Source organism: Acomys russatus, chromosome 12 (assembly GCF_903995435.1).
Source record: "Acomys russatus chromosome 12, mAcoRus1.1, whole genome shotgun sequence".
NCBI lineage: Eukaryota > Metazoa > Chordata > Mammalia > Rodentia > Muridae > Acomys > Acomys russatus.
Genome location: NC_067148.1, coordinates 52552450 through 52579300, shown reverse-complemented (window position 1 = coordinate 52579300; position 26851 = coordinate 52552450). Strand labels below are relative to the sequence as shown.

General features: G+C 41.1%; 1 protein-coding gene across 9 annotated transcripts in view; it reads right to left on the bottom strand.

Annotated features, from left to right (window-relative positions):
• The window catches only part of Fer (FER tyrosine kinase), a 302445-nt gene that overhangs the window by 99081 nt on the left and 176513 nt on the right, over nt 1–26851 (bottom strand). The window contains exon 14 of one of the 9 annotated variants that reach the window (XM_051154428.1): nt 1924–1980. The exons of 7 other annotated variants lie outside the window; for them this stretch is intronic. In XM_051154428.1, the coding sequence (XP_051010385.1) occupies nt 1924–1980 (57 nt within the window). Of the gene's footprint in view, nt 1–1915; nt 1981–26851 lie in introns of those variants that run through there. One more of the 9 variants, XR_007831492.1, reaches the window with a different exon arrangement.

The following is a 26851-nucleotide window of genomic DNA, read 5'->3' as shown; positions in this document are numbered from 1 at the left end:
GCCATTATATAACAATTACTATTAAAAAGTGTGGCTCTCTTTTAACTACTCATGCATTCTCAGTGCACAGTAAATATTCACAAAAGGTAGTAAGAGATTAATGACAAATTATGTTCCAGTAATTTAAGATACTAGATAAAGTTAAGCTAAATAATATCTCTTTAGAAGTATTTTCTTTCTTTAAAATATTTAAATTTATTGAGCCTTTCATGCCTAGTTATTAAAAAAATAATTATTCCATAGAATAGACCTAGTAAGAAACATAATTCTTGCTGAATGGTCATAGTTAAAGTAGACATAAAAGTTATTAGAAACAAACATGCACACATGTGCACGCATGCACGCATGCACGCATGTATGCACGCATGAGTCTAGGACATAAGGAACTCTGTGAGTTTAAGGCCAGCCTGGTTATACGGCAAGTTCCAGGCCAGCCAGGGCTATACACGAGACCCTGTCTCGAAACAAACAAATAAAAAATCAGAACATTTTCTTTAATTATAAATATTTTTTGTTTCTTACTGAAAAAAATCTGTTTTTCTAAATATAGTCTATTTCAGTGTTTTATTTTTGAAGTTTGTCACTTAATTGTATTTTTACGAAAATTAGTTTCTTGGTAGTAACTTTTCACTAAACTGCCATTACTGGGTTATTTCCCCAAGCAATCTTATTCTGATATTTAGGACTGTTTCCTTCAGATTAGGAGAGCATCTCAGAGACAGCGTCTCTTTTAGCTTAGATTCTTTAGCACTAACTTACTTAAAAATGTATTAACAAATAAAACCTGTTTTCCAATAGCAACTAGATGCTTCCATTTGAAAAAGGCATTTAAAATAGTAATAAACTGCATTGTTTTTAAAAATTAGAAGAAATGGTCAAGTTCACTTTTAGATAAAAATGGATCAATCATTTATTACTTAAAATGCTGGACCTCAATCATATAAAGGCTTTCCTATAATAATACTTGAAATTCATATTATTTTTATAGTGCATCATGAAGCTAAATTTAACACATATTTCATACAGAAACATGTACAATTAAGTCGCTGACAACCAGTATTTATTTACCATAACCTGAATAATGATTACTGGCAGATCTGTGAAGAATCCATTGGACTAATTACCTAATGCCCTTCTTTACTGTTGGAAAGAATGCACTAATGTGGACTATGACTATAAAATTCCCAGCTGAGTTGCAGGAAATGAGGCCCACACTGTACACGACCTGCCCTTTACCATCACTAACAGAGCTCATTACAAAATAGTTACTTGACATGAAACACGTCATGTTCACGATATTTAAATAAACTTACATTTCTTCTTTTTCCCGCCCCTTCTCTCTCCCTCCCTGCCCCACCCCTCTCATGTTTGGGGAAGCATGCGTGTTCCATAGCACACATGAAGAGGTCAGAAGTTGGTTCGCTCCTTCTACCATGTAGGTTTCAAGCACTGAACTCAGCTGGACAAGCTTGGTGGCAAGTACTTCCATCCCTCCACCATTCCTCGGCCTTTGCCTCCATTGTATTTATTTTATGATAATGTAGTTTATAACCTTCCTGATAGTTAAAGAAGCAACACTTCACTTTCTTCTGAATTATCAATTACAACTGGAAGTGCAGTGACTACTGGAATGTGTACCAGCTGATGGCTTCTCTCCTTCATTCAGTAATTTTCATTTTAAGAAAACTATTATGGCTTTGACCTTCCAGGGAAAATAAACACTATTTTAAAAAATAAAAATCATCATAAACCTTTCTAAGATTATCACAATCTACCTCAGTAAAAGCCTGAAGATTTCTAGGAGATATGCTGATACTGCCTTCTAGATAATGTATGTATGTATATGCACCTTGATGTGAGATGAAACAGCACTATAAAGTGTCATGATTAACATAAACATGTCTAGCTCAGCTCACCACATACCTTGCCCAGCATCGCGCCCAGTGAGACATCTTCGTGGTTGAGAACCCATTTCTTATCCTACAGCAGGAAGGAAGGAAAAGACGCGCTGTTAGCCCTGCATAGTCACAGTTATGATATGGGGAAAAGAGTGCAGTCACCAGCAAACCAAGACACTGCCCCTCAACATGACATGGAGTCGGTTCTGAGGGAGTTACTGAACTGTCAGATATTAACATTATTATTGGGGCCAAAGTCTTTCAGAACTTGCAACTTCCAAATGATGCTGTACCAGCCTGTAGGTGCCATACAGGGACAATGAATGACCATTTGCCACCACTGTAAAAGTCCTGCTGTAGGACATCCCCAGGTTCCGCTGTACCATAGAATTTCAAATTCTCACTTATCTCCCAAAATGTTCTCTTCCATGAGCCCCAATCCTAACAGTTAACTTTTATGTACACACACATGACTTACAGCTTCCTGTGGCATTGCCCATAGTCTCATATCTTTCCCAACATTCCCTGTTGTGTAACAAAGCAACGAGCATCAAGTACAATACCACCATGATGTACAAGACCAGTGATGCAAAAATGTTACTATAAAATGGTGTCTCTCTGCCAGAGTTCAGGAAACAACTATCACAGAGGGAATACATGAGTGTGTAAAAACACATGTTACAAAATTACACAAAACTGATGCTAGAATGGCAAATAGATCAATTTTAAATGAAGGAAGGAAAAAGAAACAAAGCAAGGATTAGGTTGAAGTGGAAAGAAAGGAAGGAGGAGGAACATACAGATGAGTGAGGAGGAAGAGGCAGACGTAGACTTCAACATTTTATTCATTATTTAGGTTTGTTGCTCACATTGTATAGAAACACAGTTATGACACACTCTATAGGGTACACCTACTATTTTCATAATAGGTAATCAGATATATAGTGAAGTCAAACTGTAGGTGGTTTAAAATGTCCTGACAGTCACTGAAGTACTTCATCTTTAGAAACACCATGTGACAAACACTCACCTGTCACCCTCTGATGGACATGTTAACCACAGGCCTACTTTATTTTTAAAGTTCAATTTACATAAAAATTTCAATCTAAATGTTAATCCAAAGCAATGAAGATGAAAAGGCACTATGGGAGAATGCACCAGGCCTCAGTAAGCAAAGCTGTCCTTAGTTTACAATTACAAGAAGACTAAAACCATATTTCCTCAAACTTATAAGCACTCACTCTTCCAAAAGTGTAATTTAAGAACTGCAAAAGCGAACTGCAAACTGGGAGCAAATTTTTGCAATATTTCTTTCCAAAAGGAAATCTATATGAAGAACACATACATGATTCACATCACATTAATAATCTAATTTCAAGGAATTGTGTAAATAACCAACAGGCGCGTCGGGAAGTGCTTAACTCTATCAGTTCTCAGCAGCACAAACTAGCCACACCCACCAGAGACTGACAGGTGGTGTGTGCGCTCATCCTGGAGACTGACTCTAGAGACTGATGCTATACAAAGGTGAATCACTGGACACTAGAGTTAAAAAGCCTAACAACCTTCTCAGACTCTGAGAATGTGGAGCCTAATATGTTATTGATGAAACTAAAGATGGTATAGCCATTTTTGACACAATTTGGAAGTTTCTTAGAAAGTTTAGAATTCTCTTATGCCCTAAATTTCTTGACTATTTCATTGATTTACACACTCAAATCTTCTGGGAAAAATATGTGTAGTGTGGTATATGTGTAGTGTGTAAGTGCAACTCATGTATAGAGTACATACAGGTGTGTATTATGTATGTGTTGGCTAGTGGTTGAACTTTGGGTTTTTTTGTTTTTTGTTTTTGTTTTTCCTCAGTCATTCTCTCAACTGAACTGGAGCCCCCTGGTTAGACTTGCTAGACTGGCTATCTGAGAGCTCCAGGAACTCACCTGCCTGTCTCCAGTGTGTGTCTGTACACACACACACACACACACACACACACACACACACACACACACTATTTTTTGTGTTCTGGAGATCCAAACTTGGCTGCTCAGGCTTGGATGGTAAGCACTTTACCAAGTGAGTCATCTCTACAAAGCTGGTGGACTGTTTAAAAGGAAGGACTAGGAGGCGTGGACTTATTGGACATGTGTCAATGGGGGCGGCTTTGATGGTTCAAAAGCCCACTCCAAGCCCAGTCTCCCTCTAACTCTCCTCCATTTTGTCGGCAGAGTTCTCAGCTACTGCTCCAGCACCATGCCTGCCTTCCTGCCACCATGCTCCCTGCCCTAATGACCACAGATTAACCCTCTGAAACTGTAAGCAATGTTCTCGTTTAAACATTGCCTTGACCATGGTGTCTCCTCACAGCAATAGAACAGGGACCAAGAAGGAGTCAGTACCAAGGTGCTTGGTGGGATGTGACTATGGGACTTTGGGTCAGGAAAGTGGCTGAAGGCTGTAGGTAAAGTTTAACAGGCCGACCTAGAAGGGACTTGAGAGACAGTAGTGCTGAGAGCCATGTACACTACGGAGGCACAGCTCAAGAGGTTTCAGAGGTGAGAATTATTGTTGGCAGAGCTACAGACCACTGTGCTATTTTGGGAAGGAATGTGGCTGTATTTTGTCCTCATGAAAAAAATGCTGGAAGCCAAACTGAAGAGGTTTTGACTAATGTCACTGACAGAGGAGATTCCAGACAAGCTAATTGTGAATGTGTCATGTGGTTATTACTGACCACTCTTACACAGATATACTATGAAAATGAGCGCATGGGACAAGAAGAAAAATAAAACACAGTTTGTAGAGAAAAGGAGCCAAGTTCTGTGCTTAAGGAGAAGAGGTGCTGAAAGAAAGGCCTGAAGCTAACGGGAACTAAGTGAATGGTGTCCTGAGGGCAAGACCCCACCCAGCTAAGGTCCAGACCTTGGAAAAGAAAAGCTTACTCAACAAAGGAACCAGTAAGCTAAAGCTTATGTAGACTGAAGGCTTGTGGGGCCTGGCTCCAGCCCAGCAGCACCACCTGTAAGCTCAGGCCAAGTGCTTCTTGGCTTAAAAGCACGGATAAGAAGTAAAAACATTTATATAATTCCTGATTGTTTTGTTGTCCTTCCTGTTGTTTGTAGTTTATTTTATCTATGTGTAATAATATCAATGTATATGTAAAAAGAAATAAAAAAGAAGTAAAGGAGTTGTGGAACCTTCTTCAACAGTTGAGGAGAGCTGCTGAGGCCAGATGTGCGACTGCAGAGTCCCTGCATGGAGGCCATGAGAGGCTACCGTGTGAAGCCGTGAAGGTGAAGACTAGATGGCCCCAGATAGAGCCCAATGTTGGAGACCCGCAGCCATGGCATACCTCCCAAATAGAGCCACATACAGGAAGTGGAAGCAGCCTCGAAAGAGAAGTGTTTTGCAGCCAAAAAGGCCAGGAGGAGTGGGAGATGGGAAGAGCTAAGCTCTTTGACATCAGCCTAGAGACAGCTTTGGAGTTTCCCTGCTGGCTTTCAGTCATGCTTTGGTCCCGTGCTTCTTCACTGTCTTCCCTTTCCTCCTTCTAGAATGGTAACGTGTACCCTGTGTCACTGTGTACTGTATGCATGTGACTTGGTTTTTGATTTTACAGGGGGTTACAGTGAAGAGACTGCTTGAGTCTCAGAAGGGACTTGGTACTTTTAAACAGTATTGAGCCTGTAAAAGCCTATGAGGACTAAAGAGTGAAATGTGGTGGTTTGAAGAAGAGTGAAATGTGGTGGACTGTTTAAAAGAAGAAATTAGAAATTGTGTGCCTTTTGTTGGAGGAGGTGTGTCTATCACTCAGGGGCAGTCTCTTCAAAACCCCATGCTAGGCCCATGCTTGCTCTCTCTACCCCTTCTTGTAGACCCAGGCTCTCAGCGACTGCTCCAGTGCCATGCCTGCCTGCCTGCCACTGTGGTCCCATGATGATGATCACAGACTAACCCGGAAGCTGGAAGCAGGCCCCCAGGTGTGTGTTTTACTTTATAATTGCCTTGGTCATGTTGTCTCCTCACAGCAATAGAACACAAGGCCCAGGCATCTTCTCCAACAACTAAAACAAAGTTAGAAGTAATTTTCCAACACGCCCAGTAACTAAGCAGTATATGTCTAAACAGTCTTTAATTTTTTTTTCAGGAAAATATAGTTCTTAATATTTCTTAAGGTCATGGAAAATTGGATAAAAACTTAAACAAATATAAAAATCTATCTGAGATTGTGGGGTACAGCTAAAACAGTGTTTAAAGGGAAGCTTATAATATTTCATAGGCTTATTAAAAAACAAAAGGGAGCTCAAGCCAATGCCTAAGAGATTTACTTTAAAGACTAAGGAAGAATAAAAACTAGAGGAAGGAAAGACAAGGAAGAATGAAGTAGATCCAATGCTAGAGGAAGCCACACCAGCGCAACAGCAACCAGTAACCTTCATTAACGGCTCCACAGCAACGCAGAGCTGCAAGTGGGAAGAGCCGCCGGCGCGGTCAAGGCTCTTAACTAAAACAGAATCTGACTCAAATACAAAGTTTCTGTTAGAAACTAGGACTGATTTTTTTCCAGACTGATTTCACTGCAAGATAACTGTAGTTAATGATAATTTCAAAGTCACTTAAGAATGGATTTAAGTGATGTTACTACAAAAGAGTTAGCAACTTCTTTCTTGGCTAAAAACAAGAAACATCCTTGAGCCTCTAGACAGCCTCAGCTTTGGCAGAGGCCAGAGACGCCAGCAGTGTTGGGCTCGGATTCCCTATCTGGATCCTGAATGGTTTTAGGCCTAGCCCTTCAGAGTAGGGGAATGTCAGAGTACCAACAAAGATCCCTACGATCTCTGGCCTCGGTGGGTACCGACTGTTCCAGTTGGAACACTCCCCCAACCTCTTCTATCCATCTCTTTCTAAACAAAGTCACACCCTGAAGTGATGGGCAAAAAATGCTCCAGTTTACTCCTTAACACGTGCCCCCAGATAAAGTGATTTACCCTCCATTTTGGCTTTCTTCCTTTGCTGTTTTCTGTAGAAGGAGTGGATGGGGTCTGCTTCTGAGTCCTTCCATACAGAGTGGTGGTGCCCGGGATCAAGGGCTTAAGACAGGACTTAGCTGCTAGGAGCACTTGTTCTTGCAGAGGACCAAGGTTTGCCTCCTACCACCCACATGGGCAGCTCACAACCATCTCTAGGCCCAGGGGATCCAATGCCTTCTGGCCTCTGCAGGACTGCACATGCACTACACACATGTAGGCAAGCACCATATATATAAAGTAAAAATAAATTTTTATAAACGATTGCAATATAATATGTCATCAAAAAAAAAAAAAAAACAAAAACAAAAACAAAGAAAGTGCACAACAGTGGTGCACAAATCAACAAAGTTTTACTTAATGATTCATCTGTTTGCTAGTGATTTGTGACCGTATAAAATGTAAAATATGGTCACAAATATCCATATGAATAAAACAAATCCAGAGTTATGTCCAAATTCTAATTATTAAGCTTGTCTGATGTTAAAGCTTCAGAGAACTGGCTAAATCATTTAATTTTAATAATAGGATTCCACACTCTTTGTGAGTTCATAAATATTTATGTCATTATTACAGCAAAGGAAGTCAATATCCATTTTCTCTATTAATTCTATCTCAACACCAAACATCATGCTATTTTGAAATATAAGATTCTTTTGATTTAAATTGGAGACTATTTTTTGAATATTTTCTTTGTTTGTTCTTTGAGAAATTTTTTAAAGAACCAATGGAGGTTAACTCAAAAATATACCATGCACTTCACAGCATCCAAGTCATCAAAGGAATTTTAAAAACTGCTAGAAGATACATGGTCAGCCTACAGTAGTGATAAAGGCAATCTCTTTTGTTTGTCTAATCAAAGCTTTCATTAACTTCACCTGGATATGTTTCCACATATGCTTGCTGAATATCAGAAGAACGCTCCTACTATACTGGGAAATGCCTGAAAGACACTATTGCTGCACTCGGAGATGAGAAAACTGAGGCTAGAGAGGTCACTGCTTGTCGAGGGTGCAGGGTACTAAGAAGCATATCATTTGTCCCCTCTCCTAGCACTCCACCTTCACCGTGCTACTGAGGCCAGTGAAGGCACACAGCTCTTCAGATGGGAACACTGCTGAGTCTGAACGGTACTCCTAAGAGCACTGTATCAGCCCAACTGGAGGATCAGACAACTGCGTGCATGCCACTTTCCCATCCTGCATGCCTGTCCCAGCATACGAAAAGCGAGCATCATTTATAGGGAGTCAATTCGTGACACCCTACAGGACTATAGGGAGTCAATTCATGCCACCCTACAGGGTTATAGGGAGTTAATCCATGCCACCCTATAGGGATATAGGGAGTCAATTCGTGCCACCCTACAGGGTTCCTCAGGGGAATGACTCACAGCTCTAACAGCTCACTTAGTGCCATGACCACTGCATCCAGTGTGAAATGGAGTTCAAAATGGCCTTTCATTTTATAAAAGAACTGGAAGGTCAAGAAGCAGCTCTGAGGATCAAGTCATCCCGAGCCAAGGACAGAGGGTTTAGGTCAGTCCTGGCTGGGAGGGACAGAAGCCCTGCTGAAGCACACCGTGTACAATCTTCAGTCATCGCCTCAAGCATCTTGGTGACAGCAAGCTTGCGTTCAGCTGCATGACACCCAGGCTTCCAGTCTGTTCTCCAGCTGCACTGTGAGTAGCTTTCAAGTCTCTGAGGGGAGTAGAGAGCATTGCCATGTGCCATTTTACTACAAGACATGATTGCCATGGCAATATTCCTCAGGATACGCTTTAAGGTATATGTTACTTATTTGTATTAAGTTCCTGAAAAGTTTGTGGTTTCTATAAATGTGTTAGGAAAACAACTGCTGAGCCTGACTACTTCCATGTAATGCAGAGACAGTAATTTAAGCAGTAGGTAAACTTAAGTATTCCCACCTCCACAGAAGTAACAGGAAATTCAAACTCAAAAGCTGGGTCACACACTGAGCCGTATTCAATACACTTAACAGGTGTGACTTTACTGTTTCAGACGTTAAGCTGCCATACACTGGGGTGAGTGATTTTCAGGGGCCCGGCCCTCTCCCAGATCTGTGAAACCTTATCTACTCTGGCTGCACTGTAACCCTTTGAATACTTTTCTGTCTACGCCAGCCTATTGTCTCTGCTTTGACTCAAGCATAGAACATTCTTGATACTTGGGGTACCCTTCTCACTCTACTGGAATAAAACAGCACAGAAACTGAGAATAGAAAGGTCACTTTCTCATCCTGACAGAACGAGACCACAACTAACATCCATGTGTGGCGCTGATCACAACAACAGCCATTAGTGAGGCCAAGGTGACGATCATGATTATTATTTTAGTGATAAATGCTTCAATATTATATGAGAATGAATCATATTTCAAGAGTTTAGAAAAAAACAAGAGAAGAAATAAAAATGTAAACATGGCCTTTTCAGGTTTCTTCCCTTCATCATAATTATCACAATTTTCAACTGTGGGATGAAAAAATTCCTATCAGAAACTGGAAAATTAAAAATGGGCTCCTAAATTGGCTTGCTTGATATTTCTATTGCTATGTATCTAATGTTTCAGCGGCTACTAAGTTTTCACATCCTTGAGCAGAAGGTGACTAGACTATCTAAAATTCAAATTGACTGATAATGTTGAAATAATCTGTTGCAGGATTAATAAAAGTGTCAGGAGTATCTTTATCATAGAAATTCTTGGGAACTAAGAATTATGTGTTTCAGTAATACTGACTTGAAAGATGTGAGCTGGATATTGGACTCCAGTGGCCATCTGAACACATGGCTTTATAATGTCCCCTCTAATGGCTTTGCCAGTAACCAGTATGTACTCGCATGGCTCACTGCAGCTGAGGTGGAGAATGGAAGGGTCAGCTCTGACAAGCTAAGACAGTAGAAGACAGTTCAGTTAACTTGGATGAGAAGGAGACATGGCTCTGCCTTTGTTTGGAGTCTTCCAGAAGTGGACTCAGACAGGGATCCAAATGTAATCTATGAATTTAATATGCATAATATAAATTTATTAAATTAATTTAATTTATAAATATTATATAACAGGCTTAATTCTATATTATATAATATTTGTTTATTATATAATAATAATTACTTAATATAGGGAAGCACAAACGGGCAATTAAAAGTAAATGACTATTTATAAATAAAATATTTAAGTATAAATATATAACTTACATAAAATATATAATACAAATAATTTAGTAGCTAGCTATTAATCCAAGTCTTAGTTACTTTCTATTGCTATGAAGAAACACGATGATCAAGGCAACTCTTATGAAAGAAAGCATATATTTGGGGGCTTGCTTACAGTTATAGAGGCTTAGTCCTTTGTCATCATGGCAAGAAGCAGACAGACATGTTATTGAAGCCATAGCTGAGAGCTTTACATCCTTATCTACAGCCAGCAGGCCAAGACAGGGATACTGGGCCTGGCTGGGACTTTAGAAACCTCAAACCCACTCCCTGTGACACACCTCCTCCAACAAGGCCACACCTCCTTCCTAATCCTTCCCAAATAGTTGCACTAACTAGGGAGCAGGCATGCAAACATATTAGCCTATAGGGCTTTGCAAAGTGAGAACCCTGTGCCTCAGGATTAAGCTCAGTCAGTAGGTATTTACACAGCAACTCCTGAGGCTCAGTGTGGCGGGCAGGGGGGCTGCAGGGGGGGTACAGAGGGAAAGGAGTACTACCCCTCGGCAGTGTTTATGGCAGGTTTCAGTACAGAAGCCTAAAATGGATGTAGAGAAAAGTAAAAAATGAAGTTCAGAGTACCTGACACAGACAACAGACACAAGGCAGGGTGCTGACCTCTATCCAGTGTGTCCTCTGCCACTAAGACAGAGCGATCTCCCTGAAGCCTCTAGTCCTAATGGTCCCCTCTCCCAGACCTGTCCCGCATCTTCATCAAGTGCCATTTCTCCAGAAGTACAGGTTGATCCCTGCTCTCTCCCTCCACCCCAAGCCTTCCACATACACATTTCTGAGTCCAGAGTCAAGCTACTCACTGAATGAAGAGATTCTTATTTTAAGTTCAAGGGCAATACCATTTATATATACTTTATACAGGAGAAAAGTGATGGCCGATTCTAATAACAAAACCATCTTCACTTAACATATAGTGTGAGCTTTCTTTCATCGACCTCACGCTACACTTCAGGTGTGGTATTTTGCAGTGCACCTGTCTCCCCACAAGGTTTCTGGCACCCAGGCGTGCACCTGGAACCTGCCCTCACTTGTAACAGGCTCAGTACTGGAAAGTGCCAAGCTCTCTTTTTCTTTATAGCTTCCACTCATTCAGATCCTTTAATTAAACAGACTTTTACATAAAATGGCTCTAAATATTTTTAAATCCATTGAAATGTACTTGATAACAATTTCTAAATAGAGAACTCAAATTTGAGTATATGTAAAGTAAAATCTACAATTGCAATTATGCTAGAAACTGTTTCATAGCCACAAAATCCATCCAAAGGCAGTCCCCAGCCCAAACTCTGAAGTTTATCTATTTATTTTTTATTTATCTATTTATTTTATTTTTTGAGGCAGAGTTTTTATATGTAGGCTGGCTGTCTTAGAACTTTCACTGTAGACTAGTCCAGCCTTGAACTCACAGAGATCCACCTGACTCTGTCTCCCAAGTACTGGAATTAAAGGTCTGCACCACTACTGTCTGGCTATTTCTTTCTTTCTTTCTTTCTTTCTTTCTTTCTTTCTTTCTTTCTTTCTTTTTTTTTTTTGAGATGGGTTTTCACTATACAGCCTTGTCTGGCCTGGAACTGGCTTTGTAAACCAGGCTAGCCTTAAACTGTGGGAGATCCACCTGCCTCTATCTCCCAAGAGCTGGGATTAAAGATGTGGGTTACCATGTCTGGCCTGAATATTTAGGACACTGAGAAGCTGCTAACAAAGTGAAATCTCCCATATTAAATTCAATAGTTTCATCATTTTCATTCTCTTGCAAACAGAATTGAGTCAAAATATAAAATTAAATTTGTAAATGTGATAAATCTTTAAAAGTACATATAGTTTTAGTGAAATGGTAATTAAATAAGAAAATACGAGTAATTTTTCCCTTAAATTTAAGAGCACGAAATAAAACTGACTAGTCATATTCATTTTTCTTGTTTCACATAAGAATTTTTCAGTTAAGAAAAGGAAGAGAAAACTAAGAAAGCAACACAGAATTAGAAGTTAACAGGTAAGCTAAACCTCGGGACCACAGTCAGAAGCAAAACACCATGAAAATGCCACTCACCAACTCAAACCTTGTTTCTTAAAACTTTTGGCTTTTAGAAGTTCACTAACTAGCACAGATGAAAGATAAAAAAGATGCCAAGAATAAATCACTAATAACTGAAATGTTTGACAGAATAAAAGAAAAGTTTCTACATACAAGTGATAGATACTACAATGTGTAAATAAGAGAGCAGGTTATTACTGAATTAATTCATTTTTTGGGGGTTTGATACAGAGTTTCTCTTGTAGTCCTGGCTGTTCTGGACTTACTTCATAGACCAAGTTGGTCTTGAACTCTCAGAGAGCTGCCTGCCTCTGCCTCCCGAGTGCTGGAATTAAAGATGTGCACCACCATGCCTGGCCTGAATTAATTCTTTAAAATTTTTTTTACTTTTACATATACATTTATATTCTTACACATATATACAATGATCTACATACAGCAAGAGGGCCATGAAACAATCAGGAAGTATATAAATGTTACATTCATAGTGTTTTGCCTATTTGTATTTGGCAGCCTTGGAGACAACATCTTTCTTGTCTTGTTGAGTCTACAGCTCTGACTGTAAGTCAGTACCTATCATATCTTATCTCTCTCAACCTAAAAACTTCTATCTAGACCTAAAAACATTTTAACTGCTAAATAACTAAGCTTAATTTTAAAACTAAACTATCTGGTCTTCAACCCCATCAGAGACTTAAGGAGGAATAAAATCAACTATTGAGTAAACAGGAAGTGCAAGTTAGCAGCTTCCAAAATGAGAAAATGACAGTTCATTCTTTTTTTTTTTTTTTTTTTTTTCTTTTTCTGAGACAAGGTTTCTCTGTGTAGCCCTGGCTGTCCTGTACTCGCTTTGTAGACCAGGCTGGCCTCGAACTCACAGCAATCCACCTGCCTCTGCCTCCCGAGTGCTGGGATTAAAGGCGTGCGCCACCACCATGCAGCTGAAGATTTTTTGTTTTTGTTTTTGTTCCTTCTCTGTACATTGGTATATTTCTTCCCCTGGATTTCTGAGAGATTGCATCCACTGAAATCGGGGTTACAGATCCTTGCAAGGAGCCATGCGGACACTAGGAATTGAACTCAGGTTCTCTGGTTCTCTGCTAGAACAAGCAATGTTCATAACTGCTGAGCCAGCTCCCCAGCCCAGTTAATTCTTAAGAGTGAAATTTCACCTATCAATCTTTTTGTAGTTTAACATATCACACACACATTCTCTCACACACATAAACACCTACTCAAACACTCACATCTCTCTCTCTCTCTCTCTCTCTCTCTCTCTCTCACACACACACACTATATATATATCCAACCTGTTAGTACTTGACTCACAGAAATTGGCTTAAAAGGAACTTGAAATTTTATACAAAAGAAAAAATTTATTCAAAAGATTCATAAATTACAAATTCAAAGTCCTTCCTTGCTAGTCCCTGATTTGGTAGTGCATCTTTAAAACCCAGGATGGGAGCCAGGGCATGGTGGCAGACACCTGCAATCCCAGCACTCAGAAGGCAAAGGCAGACAGATCTCTGTGAGTTCGAGGCCAGCCTGGTCTACAAAGTAAGTCCAGGACAGCCCAGGCTATACAGAGAAACTCTGTCCTGAAAAGCCAAACCAAACCAAAGCACCAGATGGGGATGAAAAATGATAAGGCTCACATGAATAGGAAAGTGAAATAAAAACAGCCGAGATGCTGTTCAAAGCCAGCTCCTCTTCTACAGCAGTTAGGCAATGAACCTAAGTCCCTGCTCTTAAAGATCCCAGTCAGGAGGCTGCATCTGTGTGAATGGACTCTCTAGAGCAGCAGAGACTGTCAACTTGTCCAACAGTCCTTCCATGGGGTCACCTAAGACCACTCGAAAACACAGATAGTTACATTACAATGCACAACAGTAGCAAGATTACAGTTAGGAAGTAGCAATGAAAATAATTTTATGGTTTGGGGGTCACCACAACTGAAGAACTGTATTAAAGGGTCACAGCCTTAGGAAGGTTGAGAAGCATTGGGCTAGAGCCAAAGAAACTAACAGGAAAATATTTTTCCACTATTTTGAAGTTAATGCCCAAGAGAGATAAAACAATTTAGAATATTTCAGATTCTTCTGGTTTATTCAGAAAGTGAAACAATAAAATAATATTATTGATCATAAATGCCAACCAAGAGGACACACAGATACATATGAGTAGAAAAATCCTGTGCTACAAACTCAACACATCTGAACTCAGAGGCATGGCTGCCTCTGCAAGGCTTCAACATGGGCATGGGAGGAGTGAAGACGGTCTGAAGGAACTGAGCATGGGCAGAGCCACACCCAGGGGTAGGGGTGGGGGTGGGGCAAGTGCTCACAGCTGGGACCACTGATCCTGAAGGCCAGGGAAGAGAAGAGTATAGCAGGGGCCAGCAGAATGCCCCCTTCCTTCCCTGAAAGCTACTAAACTAAGTTAGAAATACCAAACAGTATCGTTGGAAAAAACACTGCTGTGCCATTCCCTGGAGTCTAGAAAGGAAAAAGGTGAAGTGACATTGTGGGCTTAGAAAATGAGGCAGAAGAGTCTGGCCAGAAACCAAAATAGAATCCTGCAACTCCAGCTCCAAGGGATCTGATGGGACACACACACACACACACACACACACACACACTCATACACACACACACACGTATACAGATGTAAATCAAAATATACATTTAAAAGTAAAATTAGAAAATATTTTTAGTAAATATATATAAATATCCTAAGAAAAGATGCAAATCTGGTAGAAGATAAAAGCTTTCAGAAGAGAGAAACTATATGGTGAATACAGTAGGATGCACTGTTTAATCTGCAGTTATCCATGCACAGAGCATCAAAAACACTGGAGATAACGCATTCCAGACAACCAAAGTACTGTGAAAGCAGGTAGAAGTCTGCATCTTAAGGAACCAGGGATTGCCACAGCAGCAAGATGGCTCACATCCTACCATAGCATGGAAGAAAACCCGCAGCCTCACCCCCACCCCAAATACAAGGTGGACCAGGTAGGGGGTCAACCCTCTTCTGAGTTAACAGCATGGCTTAGTGAGCCTAACCCTACCAAAAAGGGCTGAGCAAGGCCCTGGAAGCCAACAGGCCAGCAGGGGAAGGCCTCTGGAAAGAGAAACAGGCCTAGCTCAAGATCATTTATCCTGCCCAGACTAAGAGACTGGCCCAAACTAAAAGGGGAGGGGAGTAGTCCAGTCAGCAACCAGTGCCCTGAAGCCTCTGTCTCTGCAGCCTGGACTCTTTTCCCCAAAGAGTACTGTCTTATTTAGAGCTATCATTGTTACAGTAAAACAACATGACCAAAAGCAAGTGGGGGGGGGGGGAGAGTTTATATGGCTCACATTTCCACATCATAGTCCATCATCAAGGACATTAGGACAGGAACTCAAGCAAGGCAGGAACCTGGAGACAGGAGCTGACGCAGAGGCTTTGGAGGGGTGCTGCTTACTGGCTTGCTCCTCATGGCTTTCTCAGCTTTCTTACAGAACCCAGGACCACCAGCCCAGGGGTTCCACCGCCCACAGTGGCCGAAGCCCTCCTCCATCAATGTCCTACAGGTTTGCCCACAGCCTGATCTTATGAAGGCATAGTCTCAATTGAAGTTCTCTCCTCTCAGCTGTCTCTAGTCTGTGTCAAGCTGACAGAAAATTAGCAGGCACAGATACAAAACTGTTCTGACAGGGGACCACCACTATAAATGCAGCCTAGCCTTGTCTCCAAGGACCCGAGCTTTCCACTGTGTGGGGAGACAAAAGAGCAAGTGGAGAGTACTGAGAAAGAGAACGCAACCATGATAGCTCAGGAAGAGCTCTGTGCCTACCAAGTCAGCCACAGGCCCAATCCTTTCCCTCGGGGAGAAGCACCTGGCACCCAGCAGCACTACAAAGAAGAATCTGGAAGCCAAGTTACTCCAAATAAATCAGCTAAGCAATTGTACCACCTCGAAGGCTCAGAAAATTAGTTCTCAGGGAAACCAAAGGCCAGTCCACAAAGCCACAATGTGAGTGCTAAACCTAAACAAGGTGGCTGTTTTGTAAGCCAAAGACCTAGGGTCTCCTACATAATAAACCCATTTTTTAGTTTATAAAAAAAAAAAAAAGTCAAAACTCTCAAATGAGGAGAGCCCTGACAGTGCTGACATGGATGAGATCCTGGAGATTATCTGAGAGCGACTCAAAGGCAACCTCAAAAAAGCAGTCATTTAAAAAGACTATGGAAACTAAAGTACACAGGCTCCCTTAACTATAGGGACAGAAGGTATCTGAAAAGGGAACAAGAAGAACTTAATCACTGAAAAAAAAGGATCACACAAACTGTTAACATCAATTGAATTGGTTCAACAGGAAATCGAAGACAATCGAGGATAGTAACACTGCACCTGAGGACAAATAAACAGACTCTCTCCAGCTGAGCTGGCTGGGGATTAGATGAAGAGCATCACAGACTGCAGGGCTACAAGGAGAGGACCAGTCACTTACCCTCTAAGAAGGGAGGAGGAGGCTAGAGCTGGAGAGGAGCCAAAGACAACAGCTGAAACTCCTTGAATTTGATGAAAGACACTCAACAGACCAAAGAGGTGACAGAACATCAAATAATGCCATATATAATAAAGTCCACAAAAGGAAGCACAGGGCCTTGCAGGCAGCCTTACCTGTGACAGAACACTCTTTAGGTGATGATTGTCCTCTGCAGTCAGCAAGCTTAGAAGGAAACGGCACCGTGTACACATGCCAAAACTGCTTCCGGTTATCGCTGCTGCACGTGAGAACGCCCGCTTTCAGGAATGAAAGGCTTATGAGAGCGCTCTCGGCTGGAGAAGACCAAAGCATGCAAACAAACACAGATCTCAGCCAAGCTCAGGATCTTCTTCCTGTGCCTCCCTGAACTAGTTTTGTCCCACAGACTACAATGCAGCACATACTGGAGACAGAAGGTGGCTGGGACAGAAGACATAGTACATTGGGGGAAATTCTGCCCCTTTAACATGTTAAGGAATTTGTGTGTGTGTCTGTGTGTGTGTATGTATACACCTGCACACATCTGTGGAGGGCAGAGGATGACTTTCTGGACTTGGTTTTCTCCTTCTACCTTTACATGGGTCCCAGAGAGGGAGGGGTCGGGGCAAGCCCATTTACCTGCTGAGCTACCCTGCAGGTTTGCTCTCTTTTTACTTCCACAGTAATTGTGTGACAAAAGGGCAAGCAGCAGTTCAGTTTCACCATTTCCAGTTAAATATGTAGTCATGTTGGTGACACTTGGTCAAACTGGAATGTTCACATGTGACTGCATAATGTCTGTCCAGATGTCTCATGTGGCACTTCACAATGAGCTGCCAGCATGCTTCCAGCGAACAGGCAGACTCTGGCTTTGGGACCGTGCTTGCTCATACAGATTGGGTGTGCTTAGCTCTGGGTAACAACTTTAGAATCTAGGACTCCAAAGGAGTTTCCTGAGCAATGACATCACACAATGCCATGAAGCCAAACACAGAAAGTGTTTCCCTACAGTGGGGATGGGCACTGATGATGCTCTAAAGGAGTGGAGGAATGAGGTTTGCACCCCTATGTGTCTAACACTAAAGCTCATGTTCTTTCTGACAAATTCCACCACCTCCCCGCAAAGTGTAGTCTATTGAAAACAGTGAGTTTGGCTCGTAAAGACCCAGAGATGGTCCATGCAACCACTGCTTTTAACGAACCAGAACACTATGAATTCTACACTTCAAGTTTCAGGGTTTTCAGTTATAATGGTTCATAAATGTCATTTCAAATGAGCACTATGTAACTTTACAATTTCTTCTTCATCCACTGGGTTAACTGGATTAAACCCAATTAAAAGCTTTACATTCAGACTTTGTACCAAAACTCAAACCACAATAAAGCTTTCAAGTTACAATAAAAATGCTTTATGTGGCTGGCAGGGTTGAGTCAGCTCTCTATAACCTTTACAGAATCTGCAGCCTCGGAGCGAAAGCTCATACTGTCCTGATGACCAATTGGCATGGCTGCAGACTTACCCAAGACTCATTGATTTTCACTAGGTAATATATAATAACTATTCTGTTATCCCCACAGTCAGTTTTATCCCCACGCTGTCAATTTTTCTATCAAATATAAGGAAATAATTTAAAATCAGGCATCAGCAAAATCAAGCCATTTTTTTATGGCATTCTCTATTTTTGTGAAAACATTAAGTTCCCATTACAGTGTGCCACATGAGTAGGTATAATAGTAGGAATAAACTCTAAAAATAACTGTAAATAAAGCCAAATTACACCTTAAAAAGTAAAAACCTCCATCACAGAATTAATTTCGTCTCACAAAGTTGCCATTTAAAATAGTGACCAGAGCAGCAGCTAAGCAGTGTCCCCTGCTGAAGCTGCTCAGGCTGCAGGGGACTCGGGTAGCTTCTTGGTGGGCAGCCATCATGTGCAGGTGCTCACTATTTCTTAGGCCAACCACCTCCGCCAAGTCTCACTGGAATGGTGTGCATTTCGCTGGAAGGTTCTCTCTTAGGTGTTTCTTATGGGCTTGGGTGGTGGTATTTGACATCAGCGCACGAGGGTCTAAATGATGGGTTTTAAGTCACCACCACACTTTAATTCAGATCATTTCCCAAGAAGCAGAGCCCGTCCCGTGCTGAGGAACGAATTTACTCTACTCTTATACGTCTTCCAAAACACTGATTATTCAGATAAAAGGAGGCTTCTCTTTTACATAAGTAAACAGTTATTTATAAGCAACATTTTCATCCATGTTTTGATCATTACTCAGCCTTAAATACAGGAAAATTTATGAATTACATAACTTTTAAGGCAAAAGTTAATGCAATGTAAGTCCACCTTAAAAATGTAGGTGCCCCTAATACAGAATGTTAAAATGTTAATAAACCATGCCATGATCAAATGTGTGCTAACAGTCACCTAGATTGGGATGATAGGAGGAGTAGAAGGGATGGGGAGAGTTTAAATACAGACTTAAATTTTGAAAATTTATCTCATAATGCTTAATATTTGAAGCAGATAAAAATGTATAAGCATATCTACAACATGACATTTTAGAGATTTTATTTTGTAAGGATAAGTATTAAAAGTTGGTATAATTCTTAGGAGAAATAATTACAAGGCATAACAATGAGCCACACAAAATGGCTGTCGGGGACTATAATTTCTGTACTTGTCATGCTGAGAAGCGGTTGCTACGCTTCTTTACTTTTCTGCCCAGGTTTCTGCTCGCTTCACTGCCTGCTTGGCACACTCCTTCACTCAGGCTCGCCGTAGCGTACTTTTAGAGTGCAGGTATTACTGAAGACTCGATCAGCTTTGTCATAAAGTTACCAGGGTTGCTTTATAGGGGCAAGGCCTTCCTGCCAGGTATGCAGAGCGAGCTGCTCTTTTGGAATCCATCTGAGAAGCCATTAGCAACTGAACTTGCATACGTGCTCTATAAATGAATCTATGTAATCTCCAAATTTCCTTCCACATTGTTGTTATTAGGAAACATTTCCATAGCATAGTTCTTGGATGTCTGTAAGTTAGATCTATCCTTCTAGAATTTTAATTGTTCTTATTTTAAAATAATGACTACCATAATGTCCTTCCTATGATAAATGTTTGTTCCTATTGGCACTGGAGAAGTGACAACTCATTCATTCATCCCAACTCTAGAATATCTTACTTTTTCTTAAAGAAAACTCTTAGAGCCAACAGATGAGAAGAGTGCAGGGCTGACATAGATAAGCACGAGACCTTGTTGACACAGCTTTTTTCCAGGTTGAAGCAACTGAGTGACTAAAAGTAACTTGAAAGGAAATTATTCAAGTTTAAGAAAGACCTTCTTCGCCCAAAGATACTATGTCACAGATTTAACCCTTCTGCTGGCCAATTAGGTTTAAAAATACAACACGAATGGGCCAAGGACTTTTAGACCCAGCTGCGTTGTCCTACAGGTATAGCTTTCAGGAACTTAGCCTCGTCAAGCCTCAGTTTCCATATTAGCAAAATGAAATAACACAATGCTTAATGCAAAGAGCAAGTGTAATCGGGAACAGTAGCCATTCCTTTACTTCAAACCTATTACACATGTGGGGGGTATATATTTGTGACACCATCTGTCCCAAAATGTCTTTCCTTCCAAGCCAAGCTTGTTCTATTCATTCTTCATCCAAGTGACGGGCACTGTGGTAGGCATTCACTAGATGGAATACCTGAGCTACATGATAAAAACACCCCATTTCATTTGTGCAAAAGAGTAAGTAAAATGTAAGTGATTAATTTTCTTAGATTTGGTTGACATTTATGAAATGTGGTCTTGTGAAATATATGGTTTACTTTTCCCAAAAGTATATTTTCAGGTTACACTGTAAAAATATAAGCTCACAAATAGTTATTAAATACATCCTATTTGGAAGTACTGTAAGTCGTGTCCCTGTAAAATGAGCACCTTAACAGTTGGAGGGAGAAGCAAAATGAAAACTTAGAATTACAGACAGATCATGCCAGACAGAAAGTGGAGAGATGCTTTGCTTTACTTGGGTGAGAGGGGCAGTTACTTCTCCGGTTCCAAGGCACTCTGGCATTTGCAGTTTCCCCACATGATAGTTGGACATGTGCCTACATGGAGCTTGTGTACTCCATGCCAGGGTACATAGGACCCCAAGCTCCCTGTTAGAGTGATGACTAGCCTGCTTCCACGGCCTCAGTCCAGGTCATCCCCTCATGGATGTCCCTCCCACATGAAGGACTGTTCACAGGTTTGAGGGACAAAAGGGTGCAGCTTAATTAAAATAGCATAGATAGCAGTAACTGTAACAACTATAATTTTTAAGGCATGAGGAAACCATAAAATCCTTCTTTCAGAGCCTGGTCACATGCTTCACAAGGACCACAGCCAATCACAGCTCCTAAGAAAGAAATGGCCAACCCACTAATGCAGTTACACCACAGAGCTTCAGGAATTAAACATCAAAACTCAAAGGCTCCATCTGAAGAAGGCTCGCCATGAGCGGCAAGGTCTCTCCAGGATTCATGAAAGCCAGGGTGCAATTTCAAAATTTGAACTTCTAGCTATAAAAACAAAGTCAGAGAGTAGAACTAAGCAATAGAACCTGGGCCACACCTTCACAGGAGATACTGCAGTCATATATGATAATTTTTCTCATACATCAAGTTCTTTCTAGAAAACATTTACAGCAAGCCAAAGTTATTAACTAACAAATTCCTCCGTTTCATTAAAAACAAAAAACTAATCTAACAACACAAAACAATACTACTTTCTCTCTATTAGCAAATAATAAATTGTGTAAAATATTTATTATATAAGAAATAAAATCAGCCAGGTGTGGTGGTGCACACCTTTAATCCCAGCTCCAGGAGGCAGAGGCAGGTGGATCTCTGTGAGCCTGAAGCCAGCCTGGTTTGCAGACTGAGTTCTAGGACAACCAGAGCTATGTAGACAGACTCTGCCTCAAGGAGAGTGAAGGAGAAGGGGAGAGGGAGGGTGAGAGAGGGAGGGTAGGAGGGAGAAAAAGCATGCAATGGGTTTACTTGTTTATTCCTTTTTAAACTTTGTCTTCAGACAATATGGAAACACTGGTTTTACTGGTGGAGACAAAAACTATGGACAACTTAAAATTACCTTATTTTGCAAAGCACAACTTCAAAGCAAACTTCTCTATAAATGACTGCCATATACAAAACAACTTTAAGGCTCCATTCCCTTTCTGTGACCTCCTTGTAAAGTTATGGATCAGGTGGTTTTATTTTTTTTTCCTCTGTGAAAAATACTTGTCTAAAAACTAACAACATATCTCAGTTAGGTTTCTGTTGCTGTGCTAAAACACTAACTAAAAACAAGCTGGGTAAGAAAATGGTTTATTTTGCTTCTATGTCCTGATCAGTCACCAAAGGAAGTCAGAGCACAGACTTAGGAAGGAAATGAGGAAGAGCTGCGAGGGGAAGTTGCCTGATGGCTTGTTCACTGTGTGTTCAGATGCTGATTTCTGTACCCAGAGATCAGCGTGCAGCCAGTGCTGGCACTGTCATGTCTATGAAACATCTCCTGTCTCAGTGTTGTGTAAGAACTGTTCTCCACCACCCTCTGATCGGTTAATAAAGAGCTGAACAGTCAAGAGCTGGCTAGGAGAGGATAAGGTGATACTGCTGGGCCCAGAGAGACAGAAAGGGTGTCAGGTGGGGACTAGAGAGTCACCATGAGGACAAGGATGAACATGGACGTGTTAGAGCAAGACTGAGATGGCAGGTAACGGGCCACACGGCTGGCAAGTGGGCCAGACCAGCACAGGTGGGTTTGAATAGCTCAATAGAATAGCCCAGCTATAGTGCGCACAGCTATTAACAAATACAGAGGTCATTACTTGGGAGCTAGGACAGGCATAGAAAGTACCTATTTTTACAGCTACCTACTTACTTGTTCCTCATGGCTTGCTCAACTTGCTTGCTTGTGTAACCCAGGACCACCTGCTCAAGGTGGCATTGGCCACAGTGAGATGGGCCCTCCCATATCAATCATACATCAAGAAAATGCTCCAAAGTCTCATAGGGAATAAAAACCAAGCTTAAGTTCAGGCTCCATGCCCAGCCATAGATGGCCAACACAAAGTGAACTCAATAGTAATTTCGTAAGATTATCTGTCGCATAATTCTTTGTTTGGGCATTTCTTTTTAACCTTACAGGTCTTTTGCTTATATATTATGGTTTCTGATTTTGTGTTTTTATAGGATTTCTGTGTGTGTGTGTGTGTGTGTGTGTGTGTGTGTGTGTGTGTGTGTGTGCGCATTGTATGTCTTCTCTGTGTCAGTATATTTTTCTTATGTTTTTAATTTGGCTCCTTTTTTCCTGCTTGTTTTTATTTGCCCATTTGTTTTCTAGTGAGAAAGAGGGGAAAAAGGGTGTGGATTTGGGTGAGTGGGCAGAGAGGATCTAAGAAGAGTTAAGGGAGGGGAACTGATCAGAATATACTGTATGAAAAAAAAAAAAAACCTGTTTGCACTAAAAATAAACTGGCAGGGGAAAAAAGTAAGAAAATGTTCCATATCCATGCCCATACCTCATTCTGAAGGGGGTTCCTTCCACTGAGGTTCTCTTAGGCTAGTGACTCCTTTGTGCTATGTTGACAAAAAAATAACTGGCATATTATAACACATGTTTCAATTAAATTTACAGTGAAAGAACTTAGCAAGCATGACATTAATCAAATGTAAAACATTAGCACTAGTGCTATGAGCAAGGTGTGCTTCTTCGTTCTTTCAGTGCATAAAATAACAGGTTTCACTGTGGTATTTCCATGCATGCCTATCACTGTACTTGGCTTGTCCCCCCACTCCCTCCTGTCTTGTCCACCTTGCTCCAGCAAGCTAGATCCCTTTCTCCCTACCAAGCAGGAATCTACATTTTTGGAAATGAGAATTATCTGAGGGCTTTGCAAAGCAGGGTTTTAAGACCCTCAAGTCCTGCATTTCTGACTCCATAGGTCTGGCACAGGAAGCAAGAATTTGCATTCCTTGTATGTTCTCAGGCACTGTTGCTGCTGCTCTGGGGAGCTTACTCAGGCAATGCTAATATTCTGACATTACTTAGGAGAAAAGCTAGGAGAGAGATCAGTGTGTAAAACCATCAAGCAGACACCACTGGTCACTTTTAACCTATAATCTGAGGCTTCGTGAAGAATGCCTACAAGGAAAATGTATGGTACTCACATGCAGTTTTTTCTTTGTAGGCTATTGATGACATAACATTAAAGAGCTTCAAAATCCAAATGAAATACATGGTAGCATGTATTAATCCAAAGCCAAACTGCTCCAAATGTAGAGAAAGAGGTTTTGAAGAGATCTGCCTGCCTCTACCTCCTGCTTGCTGGGATTAAAGGCGTGCACCACCACACCTGGCTCATTTCCTGATCTTTTTTAAAAGAATGGACGGTGTGGTGATAACGTGCCCTCCCCTCCTCTTTGGAGCTACATTCCCAAACCAGCCTATAACGCAGTAATGAGCAGTTGCACTGCTCTGAGGTGCCATTAAGATGCTCCCTGGCCTTGTGAGAATTGCATTGTGCTCAGGCAGTCCCTGACATTCACCATCCTTTCCACTTCCTAGTGAAATGTCAGCAGGAATGTCAACTCCACCTTGGGACCCACAGTAGCATCTGAAAAGCTCCACCAGCTCCCTTGGATGAGACCAGGGGATCTAACTTTTTTCTTTTGTCAGAAATATTTATATAGAGAAGAAAATAACAGATAACTTTAATTAATTTAAAGCCAATTATATATTTTCCACAATTATCAACAAAGTAAATTCTATTTGTATTTATACTCAAGCCAAAAGGATCAAACTTAAAGTTGTCTTCATGTTAATACTGTTTTATCTTTCTTATAAAATATTACTGAATTAGAAGGGATGTGACAAAATCTTTGTAAATACTCAGACTTTAAGGTATGAAAATCTCACAACGTCCTTCACGTGTTCCCTTTGCTATCCTAAGTTGACACAGCCAATATTTTCATCAAAATGATCTAAGAAATCCTAAGAAAATGTTCTAAATTCAGAATTCCCAAAATAAATAAACAAGCAAACCAATTACATTCCATTATTTTGTCTTTAGTAACAATTTTTGGTTTGTGACGCATGTATCCTTTTGAAAAAGTAAGCTTAGGACCAGTTTCCCCCATTCCTTATTGGCCTTGAAATCTCAGTGCCCTCACTCCAACAGCAATATCAAATACACCATCTCCTTTCCGTTAAAATGTTAATGTCCAGAAATGTCTAAAGTGACTTACACCAGCACATGCACTACTGTGCTGCTAGTGTGCACATGCGTCACTGTGCTGCTGGTGTGCACGTGTATCACTGCGCTGCTGGTGTGCATGTGTCACTGTGCTGCTGGTGTGCACATGCAGTCTACATGGACATCCATATTAGGATACAATTGACAACAGCCTTACAGCTTGGAGGCTTGCTAGGCCAAGATCTAAACTCTGGTCCCTTTCCCTCTGCCTCCTAAATGTCTATTGTATTAGAAGCTTAGTCTTACGAAGTTATTTGCACTCTCTCCTAGAAGCCCTGCCTCCTTACACATTAGCAATGGGAGTCAGGAGGACAATGTATGAATGGAGCGATACACTATCTAATCTATAGAACACAATGAAAATGAGAATTTTGAAAAACTGATCTTTTAAATATTTTAAGTATACATTAACTATATTTAAATATATTTAACATGATTTGATGTCCATGTGTGGGTCTGCACAGACACACATACTATGGTACACATGAGGATTAGAGAGCAATCTTAGGTCTTGCCCCTCACCTTGCACCTTGCCTGAGACAGGGTCTTGTCGTCATGTAGGCCAGGTTAGCTGGCCCCTCGTATCCTGGAAACCTGCTTCTGCCTCCTAGTGTACCATAGGAACACTGTATTCTGTGTGGGTTCTGGAGATTCAAGCACAGGTCCTCATGCTTGTGTGAATAAGAACTTTACTCACTGAGCTATCTGGCCTTCCTGGTACTTCACAGTTAAGGAGGAATGAGGGCCTGAAAATTGACTGAGTATACGATTGCATGTTTTATGGATTTGCAATAATAGCTTTTTCTCTGCAATGACCAGTAACTAAGTCACTTAACTTATATTGTCAGTTTATTAGCAATTAAAAAGAGCTATCTGACATACTCAGAGAAGTCAAAAGAGTAGGCATATGGCCCAAGTTGCCCTTGGTTCCAGGAACGCCAGTTTGTCCACATGTTGCTGTGCTTACAGCCATTACTCCATCATCTTGCAGTTACTCAGTCTCCACACAGGAGCACCTGTGAAGCTGTGACTGGCAAGGATGATCTGGAGCTACTCACAGGTCATTCTCCAGAGCCTTTATCTCAGCCTACTGCACCGAGATGGGAAAGTGTCCAAAACCCACAGTATACTGGTTTGCCTACACAGGACCCTGGTGCGCACAAATCTCTCAGGAACTAAATACTGACTAAAACAATATGTTCTTCCTCTGGTAATGGAAAAGATGACGACTCTTGCTAGAAACAGGAAGATTACAACAAAACCCCAAACAAACAGGCACACCTCAGAAAAAAATCTCTTCTCAGTCTCTGGTGCCTCTAGTCTCCTCCTTGCTCACTTAGTGACCCTTAAAATGAGCGAACATTAGTCCTGCAGCTCTCCTGAGGCACCCAAAGCCACAGCCAAGAAGTCACAGATCCAACAGGACTAAGTACCTGGGACACTACAGACATCCGCAGGGAGAGGGCGGCTCTCAGAGTATGGAGGGCAACAGGTGGGTAGGAAAAGGCATGCCACATACACAATGTTCTTGAGAAATGGGGCAAGTTTGAAATAAGTGCTAGCCAAAATAAAAATTTAAAGAAAAACTGTATTTCTCTTTTAAAATGTGTTTTCCATGATCTTCCCTCACCTTGAATTACACACACACACACACACACACACACACACACACACACACAGCTCTCCCAAAGCATGATGTGCTCATAGCTGAATAGTGCTCCTGTAGTTCTCCTTATGCTAATGTTACCTTGACTATAATGATCTATTTACCCATCAACCTCCACTAACAGACTAGGCACTCCTTGAGGGCAGAGGCATGTCTGCATCAGTTACC